The sequence below is a fragment of the Astatotilapia calliptera genome, chromosome 8, assembly GCF_964374335.1.
Source record: "Astatotilapia calliptera chromosome 8, fAstCal68.1, whole genome shotgun sequence".
Classification (NCBI taxonomy): domain Eukaryota; kingdom Metazoa; phylum Chordata; class Actinopteri; order Cichliformes; family Cichlidae; genus Astatotilapia; species Astatotilapia calliptera.
In genome coordinates this window covers 21,130,362-21,155,640 of record NC_137429.1, presented here as the reverse complement: position 1 = coordinate 21,155,640, position 25,279 = coordinate 21,130,362, and the positions used below count along the sequence as shown (strand labels likewise).

The window sequence follows — 25,279 nt, the reverse complement described above, 5'->3', positions numbered from 1 at the left end:
TGCTGTGGTGATTCTGCCCTAATCATGAATCTCTTTTGGTGGTTTTTGTTTCTCTCCTTCACCGTCTCCCTGCTATCCCTGTGTAGTACCACTAACAAGCACTCGGACCACACCCTTCGTAGAGGCAGTAACACTTTAGGTAGAAAGCAGCACACTTCACCTGCTTTCCAGCCTCCTTTACCCCCCGTGGAGGCTCAGGGACAGGGACACGGGGCTGGGCAGGTTCCCCAGGCCTCGGCTGAGCCCCAGTCACAAGCTTCACCTGGGGGTTCAGGGTCTGATCCTTTCCAGCAAAGTTTGGCACAGGGTCTTGCTGCTCTTGCAGCTGCTCAGCAGCTTCTAGCCCAGCACACAGAGGAGCTCAGGTAAGAGGTGTTTCCCTGCATCTCTGCTGCTGGTGGCAAAAACGTAGCATGCCTTACAAGCACACATGCATGCTTTTATGTTTTCAGGGTTCGAACTGCAGGAAGACATTAGTGAATTGTCGGTAAACGCACAACGTCAATCTGATTAGTTGCATAAAGTGGAGAGGTTTATTAATGCATGGCTCACTGGCACCTCATAGACATCAGCTCTTCTCTTGGTCACCTTAGTTCAGCTGGTGGTTTCTCTAACAAAACCACAAGTTTTCTTACGCCACCACCAGTTGCAGCTATGCAGACGACTCTAAAATCAGCCCACTGAAATGGCACAACAATGGCCTCTGTCATTCCACTAACAGTCGCTCTCAGGGCCTCTTGACTTCCCATCCCTCTGCTTTCCTCCCCAAATCACTAGAATCAGCAGGAAACTCACACTAACTGGCTCAAACTGCTTTGAAAAGCCTGGACATTGGCGCCTGTTATGCAAAGACTGAACGAGTGTCTTTGATTTAGTTGCTGAAAAGACAACATTCATTTTCAGACAGATGACACTATTCAGCTCAGCTTTTTTGGCTCTACAGACTCCACTGGGAAAGCAAATTTAGATGAGCCTCCCAGATTATATTTGTGGCACATACTATGCAGCACATGAGAGGGGTTTGCTACTACTAAAATAAATCTGATTCTACTTTAATAGCTCTTAAAAACATTCAAGGCTGGATGCTGTTGCATATGTGCTACTCAGTTTCGGCCAACTTGATGGTTTAAAGCTTCTTCTTTTTTTTCTTTTTTTTTGGTGTGTGTGTGTTCTTTCTCTTAAGCAGCCCAAAGCTACGTGACTCTACATCCACCCCAACCCCTGCGCTCCAGAGGAATGGCTCTGGAGGAGGCAGCCAGGCTGCTGGCCAGCTGGGCACTGGAACCCCTGCGGCTGGATCCATGGGGCCCAGTCCACATATGATGCGCAGAGGTAAGAATCTACACCCTAAAGTGGTGCAATAAGTCAGTCATTCATTGCTTAGAAATACTAATTAAATAAAGATCTAAATATGTTTAGGACATCAGTACAGCTTCTGCATGGGTTGAATTCCCATAATTCCTCCCTCTGAATAGCCAGACCCATGCAAACAGACTTTAGGGTGGGACCATCACTGTTTGCATGGCTCTTGGAGATGGTATGAGATTGATGGCTAGTGAAAAATTAAGCCAGTACCCAAGTCCCAAAAAAATACAGTTCCTCTAATGGTCACTTCAGGTTCCAGCAGCTACTCACAATTGATCAGGGAATGCACGTCTTTCCCTCGTGACCTGTGGTTGGCAGAAGGTGCCTAGGCCTGTGGGACTGGGGCCTAGATTTTCTTATACAGATGGATATCGTATGTATACTTTTGGACTTTTATTTATGTTTCCCACCAATAATGGCAGTTTACCTTTTGCTTCCAGGTACCAAGAAGCAGGCTCCTGCTCCTCCCAAACCCACAAACCCTCCACCCAGTCAGCCCTGTAATTCTGTAAACCACTCCTCATCCTCTGTCTCCTCCCAGACTTTCAGTTCCACCCCCAGACCCCTGTCTAGCCACTCGTCCACCTCTGTAACCTCCCCCACCTCACATCCAAGTGCCACACATCGGCGCCATTCGAGTAACCAGCCCCCGATCCAGGCGCCGAGCCATCCACCCCCAGAACCTCCGACGCAGGCCAATCCCTCTGTGCAGCCCACATCCCTCGGCCAGCCCAGCGGAGACCAGCACAGCGCCGACCCCTCACCCCCGGGAACCCCAACCCCTCCAGACACCCCTCCACCCTGCACTAACAGCCAGGATGCAGTTACCCCTCCATCCCCATCTCCATCTCCCTACCAGTCGGGCTCGCTTCCCCGGCCGCGGCCTGTCCCCAAACCACGGAACAGACCCAACATCCCCCCGCCGCCCCAACCCACCACAGTGACCAATGAGACCAACGGGATCTGCACCAAGATGATGGGTGGGTACCGTTTCTTATGTGAAGTGTGTGTAACAGTGTCATTACTAACCTAATACTAATGTACTGTAATTCTAACACTCTTCACTGTAATACCTCTGCAGGTTAAAGACACACTTGTGAGGTTTGTTGATAATTGACACTTGCAGTAGCACTTTTTTTTTTTTCCTTTTAAATACATATCATCATCACAGCCTGCCGGCTCTTTCACATCCTTTTTTTTTTTTTTTAAACTTTGATGCACGACTGTCCCATGATGTGTGATGGATTTTAGTGAGAAACCCACTTCTGATGTGAAAAGCAGATATTTGATACGGTTGCACTTGCTGCTTCCAGTCGAATGATGAGGAAGAAATCTGCAGATAATATTTGTTCCTCTTGAGATCTTTAAAAAGAGAAAAGAAGAAAATGTTGTGTTTTTAAACACTCAAACTTCAATTCATCAGTTGAGTTGCAAAGTATAGAGGGAATATAGCCTCACTGATCTTTACCCACTTATAGTGGGCCATTCATTCGAGTCATTGAGACACATTTCACCCCATGTTTTCTAAGCACCTCCCACAGGTTGGATTGGATTAATGTCTTCTTCTTCTGTACCATACAGACTTTGCTAGCTACTCCATTATATAAAGAAATACCTCAAGGTGAAACACGAATCATTAAAATCTTTCCACCAAATTTTTTGGCTTATGTTTGTTCACTAACTTTAAAAATGTTGTGTTTTTTCCATTAACACGGAAAGACACCTAAGAGCTTCACACTGATGGACTCGATTAAACTGTTCACTTTATCTTCCACTGCTTCTCAAAAACATGTTTCTAGAAGTGAATGTCTCACTACAGGTAATACGGCAGTCTGGCATCAGAGCTGTCATTGCTCACGAGTCATTTTCATCGGCTGTCACTGTGTAATCACAAACAAAGGGGTTTGAAACTCTGATCAGCTCTTAGCGAGGCTTTCAAACCCTTCACTGTCTGGGAAACTCCGTTCAGATTTTCAGAAATATGAAGTGATCCGTGTTGTGGAGTTTTTAAGCTTTTGTATTTTTTTAACTCATGTGCACCTCTAACATGCATGTTTGTGTTTCCAGTATTCAGAATCATGTCCACCCCTCCACCCACCCCCAAAACAGTGTAATGCCCTAGTTTTAATAATTGCATTCAAATGCAAATGAGTTTTCCAGCTAAAATTAAACAGAAACATCTTTCCGGACTTTACATTTTCTCTCTGCTTTCACTGGTTTGTTGCACTGCTGCTTGTCAGTCTCTGTTGCACAGCGCCACCTGCTGGCTGGAGAACTCCTCACTTGCCAAACCTCTGCTCCAGTTTAGTTTTAATCTGCGGAAAATGTGACACAGTTTGACTGCTCTGCAGCAGCTTTAAGTGTTTTCATACGTCGGGCACGTGTTTGCCATTATGGCTGCTGTTTGTCATGTGGGCATTTATCTTTTTGGGATGTTTATGTAGCGTTTTATATGAATTCCTACATGCATGGGAAACCCATTTGCAGTCCCTTGCTAACATAAACAGTAAGTGGAATTATCTGCTTCAGCTGTTACCACACACATCTCCTTTTATCTAAAGATTATTTGCTATTGTGACTAAGCTTACGTGTTTCCTCACCGCAACTAATCTGTCTTCCATGATGTGTCCCGCTTTGTAGATCCGGTGATTCCTTTCCTCACGGCAGTAGACCAGCAGCTGCCGACTGCCACCGCCTTCTCCTCCTCCTCCTCCTCGCCGCCTCTTCCTAAAGACTGTGACCTGGAGAGCGAGAGCACTGTCCTATAAGGAGGCGCCTGCCCATATCTGCAGCCCTCGTATAAAAGATGAACCTCTCCAACTGTGCCTGGTCATGAAGGACAAACTAATGGTGGCCATCATGGAGGTCAAACAGCTTCCTGTCAGCAAAATACATAAAACATTTCTCCAGTCACATGATTAATCTTTGACATGCTAGTTTATTATATGCGAGCTCTATTAGTATTTTTACCCACTACTACACACACATTTTAACATCACATTATTATAGGGGGTAAGCTAGATGAGTGGCAGTGTGTCTTAGAGCGTTACTACTGGTTGTCTTCACTTTTATAAATGCCATAAGTACAGCTTACAGTCAGTATAGTTATTGATTATATAACACATCTTTAAGCTAAAAGGGGTAAAACATCACTATAAATTAACAGAACTGAGCTGATCCCAGCTCACATCAGCTAAAGGATCCGCTTTGCAACCCCCAGCTCCTTCGCTTCATTCTGTTTTTAATTTAATTCATACGTGTGAAACAGTGTACTAGGAAATCTAGGAGTGATAGTCATGTAAATGCCAAATTTTTGGTTTATAGTCCACATGCAATTGGTGTTTTCCACTGTTTCTACTGTTGTTTAGTGCAGTTCGTGTGTCTCAGCTGTCATCGGCACTCGCTTCCCGACAGTCTTTTTGACCTCCATGATGTTGCCAGATGTGATTTTTGCAGGGAGACTCGTGATACAAAGCCTTCACCCTGCGACATGTACCGGCCCCTCTGTCTTTACACCGCACTCCCTGCAGATCAAGCTCCAGACAATCGTCAAAGAAGAGCGTAGCAGAAACGAAGGGCAGATGTTGGATCAGCACTGCTGTTAGAGACGGTGTTACGGCAATATAAAAGAACACGGTGGGGTAATGTGGGGCAGCTGCCAAACTACGGACTGATAGGACTCAGTTGTATTTGGTGTGAGGTGGGGGTTTTCTGTGTGTGAGTATTTTTCAGTGTTGAACATGGCCTTTGATCAAGAAATAAATAAGTTGTATTTTTAAAAGGTGGATGGAATAGAAACCAAAACAGTTGAAGTGTAGCTGTGACTGCAGGTTTCCAGTCGTCTCAAACACTTAACTTTCCCTTTTCTCCCCCTTTATACTTTTATTTCTTTTTCCTCCTGCCTGTATTTATTTACCAATTTAAAACAAAAATACATTCCCTAGTGGCTTGACATCTTTAATGCAGTCTTTAAATATGCACCATGCCTTATTGGTTCCTCCCAGAACTATGAAATACGCATTTACTGTATGGAGGGGGGGGGGGTATTCCCTTCTAGTACCACAGTATTTCTAAGAAGCTGTGTCGGTAGCGGGTATATTTCAGGCCGTGTCCGATAAGAAACTGTGCGCGTCTGCATTGTTCTGCAGAAGTTGTGTATTTAAATATATTTTGGGTTTTCTAAGCAGACGTAGCAGGGGTCGACCTGACCCTCCCAGCCTGAATGCAGTCAGTATTTTTTGCCTTTCTGTTTCTCCAGTCTATCTTAGTGTGCTCTCCGGCGTTCGCCAGGGCATTACACACAGCGGGGCTGAGCGTGAGCGAATGTAGTGAAACATCACCCTGAGCAGAAAGATGCATAAAGAGCTGATTTTGCACTTGAGCGCAGGCCAGACTCATTGAGTGGTTTTCTAGTGAACTCGGTTATAGAGGGCTTGGGTTTTTTCCCCTCTCTCTCTGTCTTTCCCACTGAGCTGAGTGAACACGGTGCTGTGATATCTCAGTAGTGATGTGGTGTTAGATTTTTGCCCGGTCTGTTGTTTTTGGATTTTTTTATTTTATTTTAAATGGCTTTGTTGTATTTTCTGTGTAAACTTTGCTTTATTGTTATTATTATTTTTTTGGCCTGATAAATGCAGATTTTGGTTCTTAGAGAGCTGACCCAACATGGTACCAGGTGAGAAGGTCTTGGATGCTGGAGTTGCCCTGAAAAGAAGTTGAGTTGTGTTTTTCAGAGACAATCAAAGCATTATGATCCCCTCCTTTCTCTCTCTGTGCACTCTTGTACCTTGCTGCCTTATCCTTGTGCGTTGAGAGAACAAACAAATGCCATTAAACTAGAAATGATGATAATGATGCTGCATTTTTAAGTTCCATAGTTTTATATGTATGCTGTCTGGTGAGCTTAAATATGGGGGGAAAAAACATGTAATATGAATGCTTTCCTTTCCAAAGAAAATAAAGTATATGAAGAAACTATTTAAATCTGTTCCAGGTTGATTGTCTTGTGCCTCGACTCTTGTCCTGTAACAGCCTTAAAGAATGAGGGTTAAAATATTCCTGTAATATGATTTTAAAAAGGGTGACAAATTGCTAATGTCACTGATTAAAAAGCTTTTTTTTTTTTTGAAATTGCATTAACAAAATGTTACCTATAAACATTTGTTCCTGTTGCCACTGAAGGGCTATATGCAATTATGCTAAAACAATCAGGTTAAACTGAAATAAGATTATTTGGGTCATTAAAATATTTCAGTTGACTGTAGACTGAGCTGTTCATATGACGACCATCCACGCTTTCCACGAGGAGGGTAAGCCACAGAAGCCTGGCCCTTCAGAGTGCTGCCACAGAGGATATTAATGGAAAGATGACTGGAAGGGGAAAGGGTGCACAAGCAACAGGGATGACTGCAGCCCTGAGAGGATTGTTGGAAAAAGTCGATTCAAGAACTTGGGAGACCTTCACGAGGAGTGGATTAGAGCTGGTGTAAGTGCACCAAGAGCCTCCGTCACGCTGCTGTCACGTCCCTAATCTCAAGCCACCAAAGACCAACCAGATGAAGTGTTTTACGTGGGCTAACAAAACCAAACTGTCGCTAAGTTGTTCCCTTTTCAGATGAAAGTACATTTTAAATTGACTAAAGTCTGGAGTAAGAGTGGAGAGGGTACTGTTTCCACAGTCACGTCAGGTGCTGCTGCTGGTGGCGCTCTGTGTTTTATCACGTCCAGAGTAACAGCTGTACAGTGGGGCAAAAAAGTATTTAGTCAGCCACCGATTGTGCAAGTTCCCCCACTTAAAATGATGACAGAGGTCAGTAATTTGCACCAGAGGTACACTTCAACTGTGAGAGACAGAATGTGAAAAAAAAATCCATGAATTCACATGGTAGGATTTGTAAAGAATTTATTCGTAAATTAGGGTGGAAAATAAGTATTTGGTCACCTCAAACAAGGAAAATCTCTGGCTCTCACAGACCTGTAACGTCTTCTGTAAGAAGCTTTTCTGTCCCCCACTCGTTACCTGTATGAATGGCACCTGTTTGAACTCATCATCTGTATAAAAGACACCTGTCCACAGCCTCAAACAGTCAGACTCCAAACTCCGCTATGGCCAAGACCAAAGAGCTTTCGAAGGACACCAGGAAAAGTATTGTAGACCTGCACCAGACTGGGAAGAGTGAATCTACAATAGGCAAGCAGCTTGGTGTGAAAAAAATCAACTGTGGGAGCAATCATCAGAAAATGGAAGACATACAAGACCACTGATAATCTTCCTCGATCTGGGGCTCCACGCAAGGTCTCATCCCGTGGGGTCAAAATGATCATGAGAACGGTGAGCAAAGATCCCAGAACCACACGGGGGGACCTGGTGAATGACCTGCAGAGAGCTGGGACCAAAGTAACAAAGGTCACCATCAGTAACACACTACAACGGCAGGGAATCAAATCCCGCAGTGCCAGACGTGTTCCGCTGCTGAAGCCAGTGCATGTCCAGGCCCGTCTGAAGTTTGCCAGAGAGCACATGGATGATACAGCAGAGGATTGGGAGAATGTCATGTGGTCAGATGAAACCAAAGTAGAACTTTTTGGTATAAACTCAACTCGTCGTGTTTGGAGGAAGAAGAATACTGAGTTGCATCCCAAGAACACCATACCTACTGTGAAGCATGGGGGTGGAAACATCATGCTATGGGGCTGTTTTTCTGCCAAGGGGACAGGACGACTGATCCGTGTTAAGGACAGAATGAATGGGGCCATGTATCGTGAGATTTTGAGCCAAAACCTCCTTCCATCAGTGAGAACTTTGAAGATGAAATGAGGCTGGGTCTTCCAACATGACAATGATCCAAAACACACCGCCCGGGCAACAAAGGAGTGGCTCCGTAAGAAGCATTTGAAAGTCCTGGAGTGGCCTAGCCAGTCTCCAGACCTCAACCCCATAGAAAATCTGTGGCGGGAGTTGAAAGTCCGTGTTGCTCGGCGACAGCCCCAAAACATCACTGCTCTCGAGAAGATCTGCATGGAGGAATGGGCCAAAATACCAGCTACTGTGTGTGCAAACCTGGTATAGACCTATAGTAAACGTCTGACCTCTGTTATTGCCAACAAAGGTTATGTTACAAAGTATTGAGTTGTATTTTTGTTATTGACCAAATACTTATTTTCCACCCTGATTTACAAATAAATTCTTTACAAATCCTACCATGTGAATTCATGGATTTTTTTTTCACATTCTGTCTCTCACAGTTGAAGTGTACCTCTGGTGCAAATTACTGACCTCTGTCATCATTTTAAGTGGGGGAACTTGCACAATCGGTGGCTGACTAAATACTTTTTTGCCCCACTGTATATCAGCAGGTCGATTTATGATACTTGATATGCTTTCTTCCTTTTACTGCAGATTAGAATTCAGCAGAGATTTGCACATGGACTGATTCATGTTGATACTTGTATATCTGCTATCAGCTGATAATAATGGGCGTTCAACACGTGGGTCACTCTAAACCTATCACCTGAAAGCACAGATAAATCAAACGGCGTTACTTTCAGGCATTTGTTTTTATTTAAAACATTTTAAACATATCCTCCATCTGAAAGCAAACAGAAAGGTAAAATGATCACAAAACATTAGCAACTTTTCATGAAAACATATAAAACAGTTATAAAAGAGAACCAATAAGTTAACCTAGCTAGACTAACAGAAGTGTATTTAAACCTAAATATCCAGGGAGGGTAAATGCTACCAGCTGCACAGCTTTTATACATTAACTGCACCGACATGCAAATGACGGGGACGAGAAACACCGTTACTAGACCTGTAGCAGCTAGGAGTGTATTTTTACAAGGTCACAGTCACCTCGTGAGCCTGACTAAAGCTATGCATTAAGAATAAATAAAACGGTAATTTCCTGGTGACACACTTGGATAAGAAGGTGAACTGGGACTTGGAGGACAGGGGAATACAATTTAAAAAAAAAGAAAAAAAGAAAGAAATGAGCAGTGCATAGCAAAAAACAATGAATTTACAATTTCAATAGTTCATAAACAGAAATACAACACAGCTACAGGTACACTGTACTGTAGAGGAGTCATGACATCACCATGACAACCAGAAATGCAGGAAATGTCCATTTACAGTGTGTTTTTCCTCCCCGCACCCCCTGTTGACGCGCATTCATCCAGAGGCCGCCCACTTGTTGGAGCAGAGATGCATTCAGAACACTAGAAAGACTCGACAAAGTGCACAACCATTAGCCGTTTGCCAGAAGCAAACAGCTCACGCTTCACAACCAAGCTGGCTTTCACCTTTGAGTACAGCCAACAACAAAAAAGGACACTAATCACCCACATGCTCTGAAACTACAGAATTTGACGATGTGCCGATGGCGGGCCGTAAAAGGTGCAGCATTGTTTGCAAAACGTCACTCAGAACCCTCAAAACAAATGTGCAAATGAATGTGGATTTCACCGAGTCCTCACAGGGAGAACAGCAGTGATGCTGGATGAATACGAGCGGACGTTCACAGGCTTTAGTTCGGGTGCAAATGGGCTGCATTTACTCAGTTGGTCAATGCGCATGTTGCAATGGATTGTAAGTTGCAGTGACCAGCTGCTGAGGAGTCACAAGGAGACTGCAATTGTTTGGAGACCGGTTGCCTGGTGGGAGGCAACATGTCTCCAAACAATTGCAGTCTGCATCTAATTTATAAACGCAGACAGATTGCATGTTACACTGACTCTGAGTCAGTCTACGCCAGTGTGCGCAACTCATCTGTGTGGTTTCTCTTTGCAGTAGGGAATTCAACTCAACAGTTTGCCAATTGGTTGTATTCTGTTTATCTTCCTGTAAGGTTGCCTAGCACCTATTTGATTTGCAGTTAAATCGCCAACCTGCAGCAACTACGTCACTAGTGGTGGAGGAATTTATGGGCTTCTGGCTGGACTGGGAATACAAGTGGTTAATTTTTGTTTTATGTGAATTTTGACATCAACAGATTTCATGCGATTGCCGGCTTGACCCCCTTCAATCGCAAACTGATAGCAGTCAGACTCCATCTTATTGCCGTTTTATTTCCAACAATTCAAAGGCAAAAAATTGATTGCGAGCTGTCATGGTAGAGTGTTTACACTTGACTGACATAACAATGTAACCTTAAAGGATGCAGGCCAAAGAATCCTCTTCAGATCTGTTTGTTTGTTCAAATGACAAATTTGATTTTATCACTGCAAGATGAGTTTTGACATTTTGAGTTATTTTAACACATTTTATAATAATAATAATAATAACAAGAAGAAGAAAAATTAAAATATTAATAAAACTTAAATTTGTAAATTTCTACAATCTTTACGGCCTTGCTTTGCTTCCATAGACATCAGATCCTCAACACTTTAGGACCAGAGCTGGGTGTGTGTGACGTTAACTCGCCTCTATCAGAAGAGAAAAGAAAAAGGATTTTCATCATAGATGTCACAGTAAAGGAAATAAATATGACTACAAGTCATACAATTCATGTTCTAGATTCACAATTTGGACATAAATTGTTTAAAAACTCCTACCGTCTACTATTTCTGAATGTTTAAAATATATCCTGCAGTATGGGAGGCAGTGAGCGCACCATCAAACACTAACACTGAACTACACCTGTCAGTCATCTTGAGTCCAGATAACTGTCATCAGCCTACATTTATGCTTCGTCTTTACAATTTTCAAATATGATCTGATAGAAAATATAAACTTTATATAGTCGTATAATAAACATGTAAATAGTCATACCAGTTGTTGTCGTTGCTTAAACCTCACTTTAATGCAGCATCACAATCAACGGCCTTGAAAGGCTTCCTTCTAACAATCTTTACAAATTTACCAATTAATGCGCATTAAAAAGAGATGTAAATAACGTTGATAAGTGGCGGGAGTATTGCGTGTGTGCTGTGGAGTTCCTATTGATCTGTGGACACCTGAATAGTCCTGCTCTACCAGCACCTGAAGTAATAGCACTGCTGCACACGGGGCACTCGTTAACTTGTGGTTTATCTACATACAGATACAGCGCATTTCCATTGTGTTTGCTATAGATGACGTGGTCTCTGTTCCCGTTGGTTTGAGTGTCTGTGTGTGATCTTGGCACTTTGGTTATGGAGAGCAGAGTGAAAACTGAGCCAGCCGGCCTTTTCGGTTTGGCCCGACATCTGCCCGCATTTCTTGCTTCTACCAGGCCAAAGGGGAAGACAGTCTGGGGCTTCTGGGGTTTTCCGGAGTCTGGATCTCACTGAGAGCTCTCTGCAAAAGAAAAACCATAATCTCCTCTTATTTATACTCATTTTACCCCATTATTTTCAGATTTAGAGCACATTCATTTATTCCATAGACAGGGCCGCTTTGCAGCCTAATCAGTTTATAGCTGCAGGCAGCCGGTCTGTGTGAGAGCACTGTTTGAATGCCTCATTGTTTAGTAGGTTTGAGTCTGTCACACGCCTGCTAAATATATCCAAAATATGACTGTCACCTTCTGGAACAAGTCAAATTTAGCCTTGCTCATCTATCAACACCTTGACAGAGAACAGTGGAGTAATAGCTCACCTCAAACTTGGATACGAACTCTGAAAAAATGCCAAAGAAGGTCTCTGTGCTGGAGGACTTGCTGTCCTCTCCAAAGTAGGAGGCCACCTTGGAGAACTCCTCCATGGCTCTGGTCTGCAAAGATTCAAGAGACTGGATCGCAGGGTGGCTGTTCTCCAGGAAAGTCTGTGGGCACAAACATACAAATATACAGGGGCTCTTAATGAATGGTGCAACTGGGTGAAGATTTAGAAAACAATTAGTGATGCTGCCATGATGCCCTGATTTCTCTTGTCTCTATATTTACACTCCTCCATGATAATGGATGGGTGCTACAAAATTGTTTGAGGCAAAGCAAGGTGCCACCACCTGTACACTAACAACTCTTTTACTGAAGTAGTCCTGGTTTGGAAATGTTATTGATATCTATTGAGAGTCCATACAAATATGTCTGGACTTTCCTCTTATACTCCTGGTTACTGACACCTAATAACACGAGCACAGGGAATGTATCGTATTGTTTCTTTGTTGTTTTTCTCCAAATACCCTGCTTTCCTCCCACAGACCGAGGAGCTTGCTTGTTAAATTCGGATTAAATGTCAGACAGATACAGTGCACAAATAAATGTTTGAATGAGTAGCTTTGTGGTCAATTAGACTGTTGAAGTGCAACATTATCATATTATTTGTGTTTGTGTTACTATCCTAAACAACCAGGAAACAGTTAGCTTAGCAGTGCGAAACGGGCAAGTCATTATGTCGCTTGTTTCAACAATATGGAACCCAGACAACAAAACCAGCTGATTTTGTCAAGTTTTTCCTGAGCTTTTATAATATTTTTTACACTTATATTATAACCTGTATGGTAGTAAACATCAGAGTGCTTGTATTCGATGAGAACTGGACAGGGCCAGCCAAGTGATTCCTTTGCTAAGCTGAAATTGCAAAGACACAAGAGTGTCTCTTTAACTCTTAACCGTTGATAAACATCATTCATTTATTTACAGATTTTACTGTAGGGGTGCATGGTGGAACAGCGGTTAACACTGTCACCTCTCAGTATAAGGGTTCAACCCTGCTGCCCACCTGGGCCTTTGTGTGCATGTTCTCCCTATGACATTAATCTGAGTGTCGTTCCTACTGTTTCAGCTTTGTGATAACATGCAAACTACCCATTGTACACCCTGCGTGTGCTGGAATAGGCTCCAGCCTTGAAAATGGATGGGTTTTATCGTACACTCATGACTGAAGTGAAGTGATCGTCAGGGGTAGACTGGATCTTCTGACAGGCCGCCCTGATGTCCTGCACGGTGGAGTGAAGGTCACTCAGCTCTGTTGTAATGGCCCTCTGGTTCACTGTCACAGGGAAATATTGGAGATGAGGTAACAAACCCATTGAAACTCAAAGGAAATATGCAAATCAAACTGTAACAACAGCATAAAATATGCAAAAGAAGCACACCTGATTCTACTGTATATTAACTATTAACTAAGAGCATTGTACCTTTAGCTGCCAGAGGCACTGTTGTGAGGTCTCTGGGAAAGCTGAGCAGCTCTGGGAAGTGTTGGCACAAAGACTTGGCCAAAATGTGGAGAAAGGTGGATTTCCCGTCGACTGTTTTGGTTGTGCTTAGCTAAGAGACAGAAGGAGAAGCGCATGAGCGACTAAACACTGAACTCGAGCTTACCGTGTTGAAGGCACAGACATCCGTGCTGTACCTCAGTTAGGAAGTTGATCTTAAAACTGGTCGTCCTGTTGCTCTTCGGCTGCCCGTTGTTCAGGTAATTTCCCATTGCAAGAACAAACTGTTGGTAAAGCCGTAAGTATTCACTGCTAACACAGATATTCACAGATTTATTTTCATTTCGACTGCTCATTTCATACCTCCAGGATCTTGGCTAATTTCTTGCTGCTCCTGAGCTCCACTGAAGCCTTGTAGATGTAATCGTACGCGATCTTCATCTCCTCCGTCCTCTCCTGTAGGGTCGTTTTAAAGTAGAGGCTCCGCAGGCGAGTCTTATAATCAGGCACCATTAGCATCTGAAACACAGACAATGTTAAATCATTTAGTTTTACTCTTTAAAACATGTCTGATCATCTCTGACATTTTTCCCTCACAGTCACCTGGAAAATGAACTGGTCCGGCTCGCTCAGCTTGCCCGGGTCCTGATCAAACTGTTCGTACTGTTTCACCTCTTCTTCGTCTGGGGCATACAGCAGCAGCTGCTTGATGTGGGCCGGCTCCAGCCTGTCGGTGGTCATGTTCATCAACACCTGACGCAGCTCTTCGGGGGAGATTTTCAGATGGGCGATGAGGATGGCTGCAGGGAGGAGGAGGAGGGTGAGTAGGCGGGGGAAAATGTGGAGAATTTATGTACCAAAGAGGATCACTGTGTTCCCGCTCTGCTGACAAACCCTTCATCTGCGTGTCTTTCACTCACATTTATTACCATGTGTCTGTAACATGTAGCTCTGAAACCCAGAGTCACATCATAAACCCGCTAATTAACAGTGAATTAGCAGTGCCGTGACAGAAGACAGAAGTTGCTGTGCCAAAGAGTCCAATCTGGATAACTGCAGAGAAGCAAGGCATCATTTTTAGACTTTTCATTGTCTTGCTATATTGCTACACTGGCCTCTATTGTTACACTGACGTAAGATGACTCTTTGTAATTCTTTGATCAAATTTGGCCAAATCTGATCCACGATCTAAGAAGAACATAAATATACATGTCTTTTTCTTCTTGTAGAGACTCACTCTTTTTCCTTGTGAATGAAACATGAACGACCTGTTGGTACTGTTAGGTTTGCCTACTTCGTGACTTGCTTGCTGTGTAATTATATTGTCCTCAACGTTCCAGCGAATAGGTTCAAGCTACAAACCTATCAGGTACCAGTTAGCACAAAGCAAATCTAGAGAAAAATCAGTCAGAAGGTATAAGGAGAGAGCAATGATCTGTGGCCAAATCCATTTTCTTTAAGGGAGTTATCTCGCTGTTACTTCTGCAGTGCACTTGTTTTCACCTTCATTCAGGTTAATCACTTTATCAGTTAATTTTCATCAAGTTTATCAGCTATATATTATCTTGTGGGCACAATGTGGATTTGATACCTTGTCTAAATAGTGTCTATAATTCCTCTTCCACATCAGTTACGCAGAAAATGTTTGGCCTTCGTTAAGTGATGTTCTTTGTCTTCTACTTGTGCAACGTTTTTGTAACTATAAAAAGGTATTTTTGCTGCAGTCTCACATCCTTGATCCTCGACCCTTGTGTCGTGTTTGTGTGGCACTCACAGGCATTGTAGGCTTTCTTATGAGACAGAATCTCCACCACGTCTTTCTTTTTTAAGTTCTCTGGCTGGAAGGCTGGCTCTGGAGGAGAGACTGATAATTTTAACAAACAGTGTAAGGATGCGTTCTCCTGGCACCAGGGGTCAATATGCAAACTAAGTCTAAGAGGCTGAACGTGGCGGGTTGGTGGGTTAATAACACACTCTGCCATTAGAGGCCAATAAAATGATTTTTAATCGGTAACAGCAAGTTGTGTGGTTTGTTTTTTACATAGGCAGATCTGTGTTATTACTGATAATCATGACAGAAAACAAGAGGGGGATATGGTGCCGTATGGAGAATGGATTTGAGGTGCAGGTGAATGAAGCAGCTCCAATGGAGAACATAACTGTGAAGGTACAAACACAACAGGCGACGTCAATAAAGACACACATATATTCAGATGCAATGCAAATGTATCGTTTTAGACACAAAGAGGTTAAGATGACTTGATGTGTATGAATTGATGAAGACGTGACAAAGTTACAAAATCACTCACTGGATCTGCGTTGAGTCCCAAAGTGCAGGTCCAGGTCTAAGTGCTTCACCATGTCGGTGAGCTTGTCATACTCTGAATCCTCCCCGAGCTAAACACAGACAAGGACACACTGTACTCTCCGAAGGCACAGTCAAACTCAGCTTTTTTAACTTATTTCTTTTATGTTTGGTGTTCAGATTTTATTCATGTCTGATAGGAATATATGCTGGGATCAAAAAGGCTCAACGTTTTAACATCTAAAAGCAGATCAAGTCTGGCACAGCCTCTGTTTACAAAAACAACATTGTTGCCTTGATGACTCATCGGAGACACATAAGGAGGTTTTTCCAAATATGGATGGAGATATGTAGGAGTAGTGAGAAAACTCACAGTCCGAGTGGGTAGATTCACATGTTGTTTTCTTTTTTTACCGACAGAGCCATACACATACGTATCCGTACAGCCTCTAACCACAGGGTAATGCAAGATAACTGGAGATCACCACTCACCTGACCCCATATTGTTCCCTCAGAGTTCTCCACCTGCTCCCAGCGGAGCCTCTTTACACTCATGTGGTTAACGTCTGAGGCTTGCTGGCCCGGCTTGGGCAGCGGAGGTGGGTCACAAGGAGGAGGTAATGGTGGAGGAGGTGGTGGTGGAGCCTTGAAGATGGAAAAACAGTTACTTAACACTTAAGCCATAGTGTTCTAGTTCAGCACAAAGACAGCAGTTCTCACTACTGAATCATATTCCCACTGTGCGCATGGACCTCACAAGTTTCTTGTATACTCTTTAGCAGTTGTAGACAAAGAAATTATTACTGCTATTATTAGTTATTTAGGGTATGGGTCTGTCGTGGAAAGCAACAGCAAAACCGGGGACAGAGCACGAGGTTAAGCTAGAAAGAGCATGGCAGGAAGTACTGGGGTTGAGATGGGTTGCAAAGTGGCTTACAGCACACTGTGGACAGGATAAAGAAGATTAAAACAAAATAAATAGATTTCCCACTCAGGTCTATAGGAGAATATCAGCTGAACTGTGTTGCAATGAGATCATGTGACCTATCGGGATGAAGTTGATGGTCTGCCTGAATGCTGTTCTCGAGTAATGAAGTCCAATTAAAATCTGGAATCATGTTAAATTCACGAACAGTGTTGGGGGAATTTGGGGTTTTGGTGGAAGAATACAGTCTCAGACTGGTCATGTAGTCCTTTTATTTCTCCTTATCCTCTGACGTCCCACAGGTCAAACCACACAGAGTCAAGGTTGGGCTACACTTAACATACTGAAGGCGTTAACTTTCAAATCAAGCCTCTTAAGTGGTTTTTGGCCTAATAGATCTTCTGTCATAAAAGGCACATTTGGGGATGAAATAGATTTTAAAAAGTTGATTATAGATCAGACGGTACATCAAATCCGAAACTGGCTGCTGGCAAACATGAGCGATGTTAAAAGGTTAAAATGGGGCAAATGATGCAGAATCTTGATTAGCACCAGAGTGTTTAAGTGCTAGTTTGCACCTCTGTTGGTTGCAGCACTGATGGAGTGAACCTCTTTGTGTTTTCATTTTCTATTTCTGTGTGCTAAATGTCTTATTTGTACTTCAAGTAACAAGACAAAAAACAAACAAACCACAAAGTGCAGATGTTACCTGTTTGGAGGTGTGGTGTTCCTGCCTTGTGGTTTCCAAGGTCTTCATGTGACTGGGGAGGGTGGAGTGAGAGGTTGGAGGCTGCGAGAGCAGCGAGGAGCCCGCGTGGCCCTGGCTTTGACATTGGGATGGGCTGTGCTCCTGGAGGGACGGCGGCAGTGGGCCCTGGTAGCTGTGTTGGTGGTGGAGCTGGTGGTGCCTCTGCAGGACGAGCTGGCTCGGCCTCAGCAGCTGCGGGGAGGGCTGCGGGGAGGGCTGGCGGATAGGCTGAGGCTGGCTGAACTGTCGTGGGAGGTAGGTGGGGCGGGAGCGCAAGGTTTTGGTGGAGGTCAGGGTTGTGTGGCCGAGGCGGGTGGTGGGTTGGAAGCGCTGGAGAGTCTTCTCATTTTCGTCTCTGCTCGGGTGCTTTTTGTGTAGGGGAGAGCGGCAGGACAGGATGGTCCTCGGAGGGGGTGGAGGAGGAGGGATGATGGGGTGGTGCGGTTGGAAGGGCATCCGGCTGCGGGGCACGTGCTCGGGTGAGAAGCGCACTGGTGGGAGAGGGTCGGTAAACGGAATGGGAGGGGGTATGAGAGCCTGCAAGGGCGGAGGAGGCGGGGGGCTTTGGGTGGGAGGTGGTGGGATCGGTTCGGATCCAGAGGAGTAGCAGGGAGAGGAGGCCTCGTCGCTGCTGCTGTGATCCTCACTGCCGCTGCTGAGCTGCCGGGGCATGAAGCCGATTTCCTGGTCCTCCTGGAAGCTCATCTGGAGGGAGGAGGAGTGCACCATCAGCCCCGAGAACCACCTTCACCTCCACATAGTCTAGTAAACGGCTAATAAACAGCTTCTACGTTTTAAAATCCAGTCTATTCAAGCTAATTAGGTTATTATTAGGTTCATTACGGCTTTGACGTTTGCTTGAAATGTTGTACTGAAACTTACTCCACTGCCTGTTTATATTTGAACAGAAAAAGCGACACGGGGTGCGATCAGAATGTTTTGGAACTCTGACAATTTATTTTAAAGAAAGGTTTTGTCTTTGTGCACCTCTGGACTACTTCTAATAGTGCTGCTTTTTACGTCCCATTCATCTGTGATTTCTATCTAGACCACAAACGTTGGCTAAAAGCCGACATCTGTGTCAGACTGACCCAGCTTTAATGTCCTGAACCATCTGTGCTGGTGAGAGGTGGGTGTCCGGCTACCACCAGCGAACCAAAAAGCAGTTTTCAGTACATAAAGTCCAAGCTTGCTCAGGAAGGTCAGACTGTTCACACAAACTTCTACTTCAGCTCCATGCAGATCTGGCTCCCTACAACTCTATCTTTTCCCCAGAAATAAAGTTAAAGTTAACTAGTTCACTAAAATCAATGCAGAGGTGCACGAAGATGCAATCTTGAAGGGGTGACTAGCCAAATTCAAGTTTGCTTGTTTAAAAAGGAGATTTTAATTTACAGGTGTAATCCCAAAATATATTTATCACACTTCATAGCAAGTTCAGAAATTCTGCTTTTTTTTTTCTCTCTTTTTGACTTTTAGAATAGAAAATATCTACAAAATAACATCAAATCAAAGTGCTGATCTACAGAATTTAAAACCCATGCACTTAAATATCTCCAAACCTCTATATAAAAACTATGAAAATAACAATACAATATATTATAATATAACATAATGTGAATGGAAAAGAACCGTGACAATGCTATAAAAATCCCAGTACTTATTCTAAATACAGATTACTAAACAGAAACATGTAGATAAAACTATGATATAACTGAGTATCGTTTTACTTACAGGCACAACTCTTCTTCTGAAACCATGACAACCACCTTGATATATCTGTTCGTGTGACACAAGTGTTCATTGTAGCGTACATTAGAGGTGCTCTAATGTAAACATGCAACACTACAACGTTAATACTTCTCTAAATGTTCAACTTGCTTACTGTTTATTAAGGAGCAAATGCACAAACAACAGATTTTCTCCTTATCATGCTAAATATATAAATCGAGATCACGGTGGTCTAACAGCTTCCACGCCGCAGCGGCGCACATTCTGTGCAACTGAGTCAGACAGGATGACATTTTCCCGTCTGGCCCAATCAATATTGTGGCAGTGAAAGTGAAAGTATGACCAGCATTAGCTTTTATTACAGCATTACTCGCACTCTGCATTGAAATTTAAACTCACTTGTAATTTAAAAGTAATGAATGTAGCAGCTTTAAATGTGAAATATAGACAATAATAATAATCCTGTGATGCATGACGCACGTTAATTGCAGGCACGGCTTCCAGTTATTCCTCTCACTGAACCAGCACCTACAAGAGTCTGAAGGTTTAATCAATGGAGATTTTATACTTGTAGAATGTAAACATTACAGAAGCTAGCTCCTTCTGCATAGGCTGCTGTAGGCTGAATAGTAAGTCACTCACTCTTAAGGTTAGGTCCATAAATTGTTAGACAAGTCTGGTTTAAAATCCACTGTGGGCTAGGGGTCAGGGCTCAACAATGAGAGCGTTCCACTTTTTCTGCTCCTGCTCCAAATAAAGGTAAAACACTTGTAGCATAGTTCTGCCTCTCACAGCTGGCAGCTCAGCGGTGGAATAACTGAAAATCACGTCTTAAGAAACAATAACGCCTGTTTTTCTTCCTCACCTCCTCGTAGTCGTTCTCCCCGGGCACGAAGTCATCCACCAGAGTGACCCGGTGGCCCAGCTGCTCGCTCAGGGAGTCCAGGAACTTGTCTGTGTCTCGGCTGCGTGGCGGCCGGGAGAAGGTGAACAGTTTTTTGCGGTGGGTCAGCACGTTGTGGCCGCTGTCTGAGTGATGAGGGGAGGCCGGGGGGCTCTCCAGACTGACATAAGGGTTGGAGTCTATGCTGCTTTGATGGTGGATTTCATACACGGGAGTGGGAAGAGGCTCCTTCCAAGACAGGGACAGGCCAGATTTACGATTACCTGTAGAGACGCACATTAAAAACGATGGCCTCGATTTATATTTAGGCCACCTTGACGTGAGGATCTTTCCTCTTAGTAAATATCTGACATTCTAGACCATGTAGTCACCAGGAGGATTATTTCTTCTGAGAGGTAACCATTGCAAAATAAATAAAAAAATAAACTGAAAGCTTGTGTGTTTGAGTGGTTGCCATGCCATGTTCACATCAGACTGGCAAAAAAATAGCATCACTTAGCAGCAATTCTGCTTGTTTGCCACCTATAAGGACACATCGTCCACCACAACCCCCCAAATCTCATCATGATGTAAACATGGCATCAGTCACGTGCCACCAAGGCCCAAAACTGATCGGCTTCTATCACTTTGCATGTCATTTTATCTGTTCATTATGCAAATATGGGACCCTGGTGGCTTAAAACAGCAAGATGAAAGCATGTATCTGAAAGCGTGTGGATGCGGTGAGTTTTTAGGGACCCAGAATACCTGTGAGGGTGGGGAGTGTGAGGGGAGAGAGAGGGCTCTCGGGCTCTGGTGAGGAGCCGCACTGCAGTGGAGGCACACTCTTTCCTGCGTACACGTTCTCCAGCTCCGTATACACACCTGTCATCTACAGATGAAGGCATGATCATCTCATTAGCACATTATTGCTGGGCACATTTTCTTTGAAGGTCTGCTGCTTATTAGTGTTTTAATTTTTTTTTTTTTCGGTTAAGCTGCAGACTCACATCTGACCAATTATCAAAGTAATAGTAATGATCAGCAAACCTTCAAATCAAGTGAGACCAGAGAGCACAGAGATCATAGCTAGCGTTCCGTAAATGCCAGTCGCTGAGGAGCTAGGCGCGGGAAAGCTGCGGGTATACCTACATGATTGAGGTCAGGGGACTCGGGGAAGGAGGTTCCATCTCCTGACTGCCTCTCCTCCGGGCTCCCGGATTCATCGATATGAATTCCTAAAGCACAATAAAGCATGAACAGTGACACGTGTTCATCCACCATCCACCTCCAGCCTGGGAGGAGAGCGGATGAAGCAGAGCAGAACAGCGCAGAAGGAGCAAAAAAAGCTCAGGTCCCGCAACGGGGGTTAGCAATGGTAATGGAAAACTGGGGAAAAGTAAAGTACCTGAAGCCTGAAACAGCCAGGAAATAAACACTGTTTCAAACTGAGAGGTTGGGGAAGTTTTTAAAAGCAAACGGATGCTGAGAAATGGATGTAATGTATGACCTGGTGATGACTTTTTTTCTTTTTGTTAGTAGCAGTCCTATGTGAGCTCAAACACTTACACACATTCCCAAATGGGACTTGGCCACTGCAAATAAAGCCTCATTACTTATCTCTGATAAGACCTGGATCAATGGGAATTTAGGTAGCGGCGGGTGAATAGTACAGTAACTTCATCAGGAATCCCCATTTACTGTCTCATCGTCGATTTCTCTTGTATGAGTTGTGTTATAACGATGGGAACACAGATTTAAATAAGCACACAGCTTATTAGCAATAACAACCCCATTTAAATCCCTCTTGCTTTACAGATTTCATTAAAGTGGCATTAACATTCTGTGTTGGTCACCTGGGGCAAACAACCTTGTTACGACACCATTTCAGTTCATCCAGCAGTGACGAAGCAACGTTCCCACTCAAGTCTCTCTTTTTTTGCCTCCCGAGGGAAAAAAATCTTCATCTTCATCAGCTAAATGTTCACCGGCTCTACCTTTAATTGCTAACTTTGTCTTCCAGCTGTCTTTGCGCTGTAGCCTACAGTGGCTTATTAAAGCTTTTACATCAAAGAAAGGTTGCCCGACGACAAGATAAATTGCTTAAAGTGGTTATATTGTAGCAGATGTGTTGCAGGAAGGAGCTCGAAGGCTTTTTAAAACCTTTGTATCAAACCCAGCTGAACAATTTCTGGAATTATAATGATTTTGTGCTAAAGGACAACAGGCTCTCATTGAACATGTTTATCCCGCTGGGACGTTGCCGTGCATAAGCGTACCCATTCCTAGGTGAGTCCCGATGATGCAGTCATCGGAGCTCCTCTCTCGGACGTTGTTGCGGTACGACGACCCCGTCACCCGCATGGAGCTGCTGCGCCGGTGGTGCTCTGGACCGTTGTCAGGCTCTAATAATGCTGCAAAACACACACACACACACACACACACACACACACACACACACACACACACACACACACACACACACACACACACACACACACACACACACACACACACACACACACACACACACACACACACACACACACACACACACACAGGGTCAGATTGGCTCTACTTTGCTATTTATATAAAAAGCACGATAAACATCGATAGTACATCATGATAAAAATCCAATTCAACTTCTCATTCGTTTCATGCCTCACCGTTGCTCTTGTAGCCAAGGAAACGAGACAGCTTGCCCTGGCAGCGCTCCTGTTCATCGTAGGTCAGCAGCTGGTAGATGAACTTCCAGATCAGCTGCTTGGCTGGAGTGTCCAACACTGGAAACACGTCCACGATCAGGGTGTCCACGTTCCTGCAAACACACGTGCTCCATATCCACTCACTGTCTTCTTTATATAATTCCTGCTCATGGCTGACTATCATTCAGTGCAAGGGTTTATTTTATATTCTTTGTACCATGTAAAGCTGAAAAAGAGACGCTGGGAGAGAGCAATGAAAAGGGTGGGAGGATAACAAAGATGTCACTTATGGTATGATTTATGTTGTTGGGTGTACGCTGTATGCATATAGAGTTGAATAACAGTGGTATTTTAATCCTGCTGCCTCACATGTTTGCATCATGTGCTGAGCTAATTCATCATCCTGTATCAGAACCTAACTTAAGCTGTAACTTCCTGCTTCAGCTGCTAACCCTTCATTTGCTCAATAATCCATGTCTTCTTTTGCTAACAGATTCCTCTGTAACCCTGTAACCCTCTGCTCCCTGTCCCTTCGCTCACTGACCTGTGCTGGAAGAATGTCTCTAAAGCTTTGCAGACACTGTATCTCTCCTGGATGGTCAGCAGGTGCTCCAGCTGCTGGCTGAAAGTCCGCCCGTGGACTTTGATGCTCGGTGGAAGAATCTCTGCAACCCACTGCAGAGAACTGAGACCAGGAGACCTGGACAGCATGTATGGAGGAAACCAAACATTAATTTTTCCATTCCTACTTACTGAACTAATCCTTCTCCTTCATTCAAAACTAATACACTGCTACAGGCTAGGTCTAGTGTCAGATTTTTGGTGTGCTAACCTAGAGCGTGGCAATGTGGTGGGGGCCAGACTAGAGGATTCATCTGCATCTGTTTGGTCTGAAGAAAAGTCAGATGGACCCTCCTCCACCACGAGAGTGGGCACTGCCCCGCTGCCCTGCAGCATAGACACCACCTTCTCATGGGAGCAGTTCCTAAAGCAAGGGGAACAAAAAGGAGAGACGATGGCTGTTAGCTGTATAATAGAAGGACTGAAGCAATGTGCACAAACCAGCAGAATCACTGTGTTATTATGTAATACTAAGATAAGTATTGAAATTGAAAAATTATGTAAGCAGACATACATAAAAACTACATTTAACAGGATTATATAATAAAAAATATTTTGTTTCAGTCTGCCCAGAAACACTGCTGCTGCTCTAAGACACCTTGCAAGCCACGAGAAGCTTCCCACACTTACTTCTATATTTTGGTACAATATGTGAGAGCATCTTGTTCTTTATGTGATGTACACAGACACTATGAATCCAAATATAAGCCCTGGTAATCACGTACTGCAAAGTTTTAACAAATACACGTTGTTGTTTTTTTTACCTTAAAGGTATGAGGACTGCAAAAATAATTGTTTCCATCATTATAACAAATATATCATTTTCCACATTGTTGCAGACGCTTTGTAAACACTAGACTGTAACGTCCAAATCTCTTGTACTTTCTTTTCCTCCTTCTTGCTGGCGAGCACCTCCCACTGTTTTCCTGATCACCTCCTACGGCTGCAGCAGCATGTTATCAGGGAGAGCAGCGAAATTATACATTGCCAATCAAATGAGTACATCAAGCAGCCTGGGAGATGCGCTGTGACTCTTCTTTCACATGGTTATCAGGGTGACAGGATAAGTAGTGCTGTTTCCTCACATGGAAATACTGTCTGATGTATTGCTTGGTATAGTGTATTTGCTGAGCTCGCACATGTACAGTTCAAATTCAGATTTCTTATGTGCACTCCCACACTCACTCACGAGAAGGAGAAGGTCAAGAAGTTGTCAAGTCTACAGAAGAACTACAGTGACTCCCACGAGGAAAGTTCAGTTTACATAAAGGCTGTGATCACGTTCATCAGCCCATGCGCGCATAGGGCACCTGCACACGTGTCAAGGTATGTGAAGGAGCGCTTCATTCACATACCCCTCAGGATGGGCTGTAAGAACCCATTTTTCCTGGAGATGTAATTACTTGAAAATGTGGAGATCTGATTGTCAAATATCCAATAAAAAAGAGCTGAGTACTGTGCAAAAGTCTTGAACCACCAGTCATATTATCATATTTTGCTTAGAAAATGCGAATAGGTACATCATTTTGTTTGCACAGTTTTAATTAGCTTTAAAGTCAATATTTGGTATAACCACGTTTTTAATAAAATCCGACTTTACTTTTCGGTGCTCATTATTAGATCCCCTACTGCAGCTGTAAACATGACAGTCTCCACTGTGTTTTACAGATGGCTACAGACATTCACTCCAGCATCTTGCTTCTGACGTTCTCTACATACTGGCCAAAATCTGATCCAGACCTGTCAAATTTCATCACTCAGACCTGTTACCACTGCTTTTCAGACCAGTTCTTGTCTAATTTGGTATACTTCTGCATTTTCTCCCTGTTTCCCTTCCTTGAGAATGGCTTCTTGACAGCCACCTTTCTTATTATCTTATCTTATCTTATCTTATCTTATCTTTCCACTGAGAACCCT

The 25,279-nt window shown here is 43.7% G+C and overlaps 2 protein-coding genes across 14 annotated transcripts in view; one reads left to right on the top strand and one right to left on the bottom strand.

Moving 5' to 3' along the window:
• Nucleotides 1-4,283, top strand: part of arhgap17a (Rho GTPase activating protein 17a) — a 31,546-nt gene extending 27,263 nt beyond the window's left edge. For 2 of the 9 annotated variants that reach the window (XM_026179045.2, XM_080305201.1), the window contains 4 exons: nt 87-365; nt 1,187-1,332; nt 1,806-2,345; nt 4,006-4,283. In XM_026179045.2, coding sequence (XP_026034830.1) covers nt 87-365; nt 1,187-1,332; nt 1,806-2,345; nt 4,006-4,133 — 1,093 coding nt within the window. In that variant the 3' untranslated portion in view covers nt 4,134-4,283. Of the gene's footprint in view, nt 1-86; nt 366-1,183; nt 1,333-1,805; nt 2,346-2,446; nt 2,467-4,005 lie in introns of all 9 variants that reach the window. The other 7 variants (XM_026179044.2, XM_026179046.2, XM_026179049.2 and 4 more) reach the window with 4 other exon arrangements.
• Nucleotides 4,284-8,903: 4,620 nt separating this feature from the next.
• The window catches only part of grid2ipb (glutamate receptor, ionotropic, delta 2 (Grid2) interacting protein, b), a 40,404-nt gene continuing 24,028 nt past the window's right edge, over nt 8,904-25,279 (bottom strand). For 2 of the 5 annotated variants that reach the window (XM_026179037.2, XM_026179033.2), the window contains 19 exons: nt 23,574-23,726; nt 23,286-23,441; nt 22,703-22,854; nt 22,316-22,450; nt 21,189-21,274; nt 20,805-20,928; nt 20,019-20,320; nt 19,157-19,201; nt 17,384-18,127; nt 16,242-16,394; nt 15,754-15,841; nt 15,219-15,308; nt 14,048-14,244; nt 13,808-13,963; nt 13,642-13,728; nt 13,427-13,556; nt 13,160-13,278; nt 11,945-12,109; nt 8,904-11,644 (listed from right to left, as the gene is read on the bottom strand). In XM_026179037.2, the coding sequence (XP_026034822.2) occupies nt 11,573-11,644; nt 11,945-12,109; nt 13,160-13,278; nt 13,427-13,556; nt 13,642-13,728; nt 13,808-13,963; nt 14,048-14,244; nt 15,219-15,308; nt 15,754-15,841; nt 16,242-16,394; nt 17,384-18,127; nt 19,157-19,201; nt 20,019-20,320; nt 20,805-20,928; nt 21,189-21,274; nt 22,316-22,450; nt 22,703-22,854; nt 23,286-23,441; nt 23,574-23,726 (3,154 nt within the window). In that variant the 3' untranslated portion in view covers nt 8,904-11,572. The remainder of the gene's footprint in view (nt 11,645-11,944; nt 12,110-13,159; nt 13,279-13,426; nt 13,557-13,641; nt 13,729-13,807; nt 13,964-14,047; nt 14,245-15,218; nt 15,309-15,753; nt 15,842-16,241; nt 16,395-17,383; nt 18,128-19,156; nt 19,202-20,018; nt 20,321-20,804; nt 20,929-21,188; nt 21,275-22,315; nt 22,451-22,702; nt 22,855-23,285; nt 23,442-23,573; nt 23,727-25,279) is intronic. The other 3 variants (XM_026179034.2, XM_026179035.2, XM_026179042.2) reach the window with 3 other exon arrangements.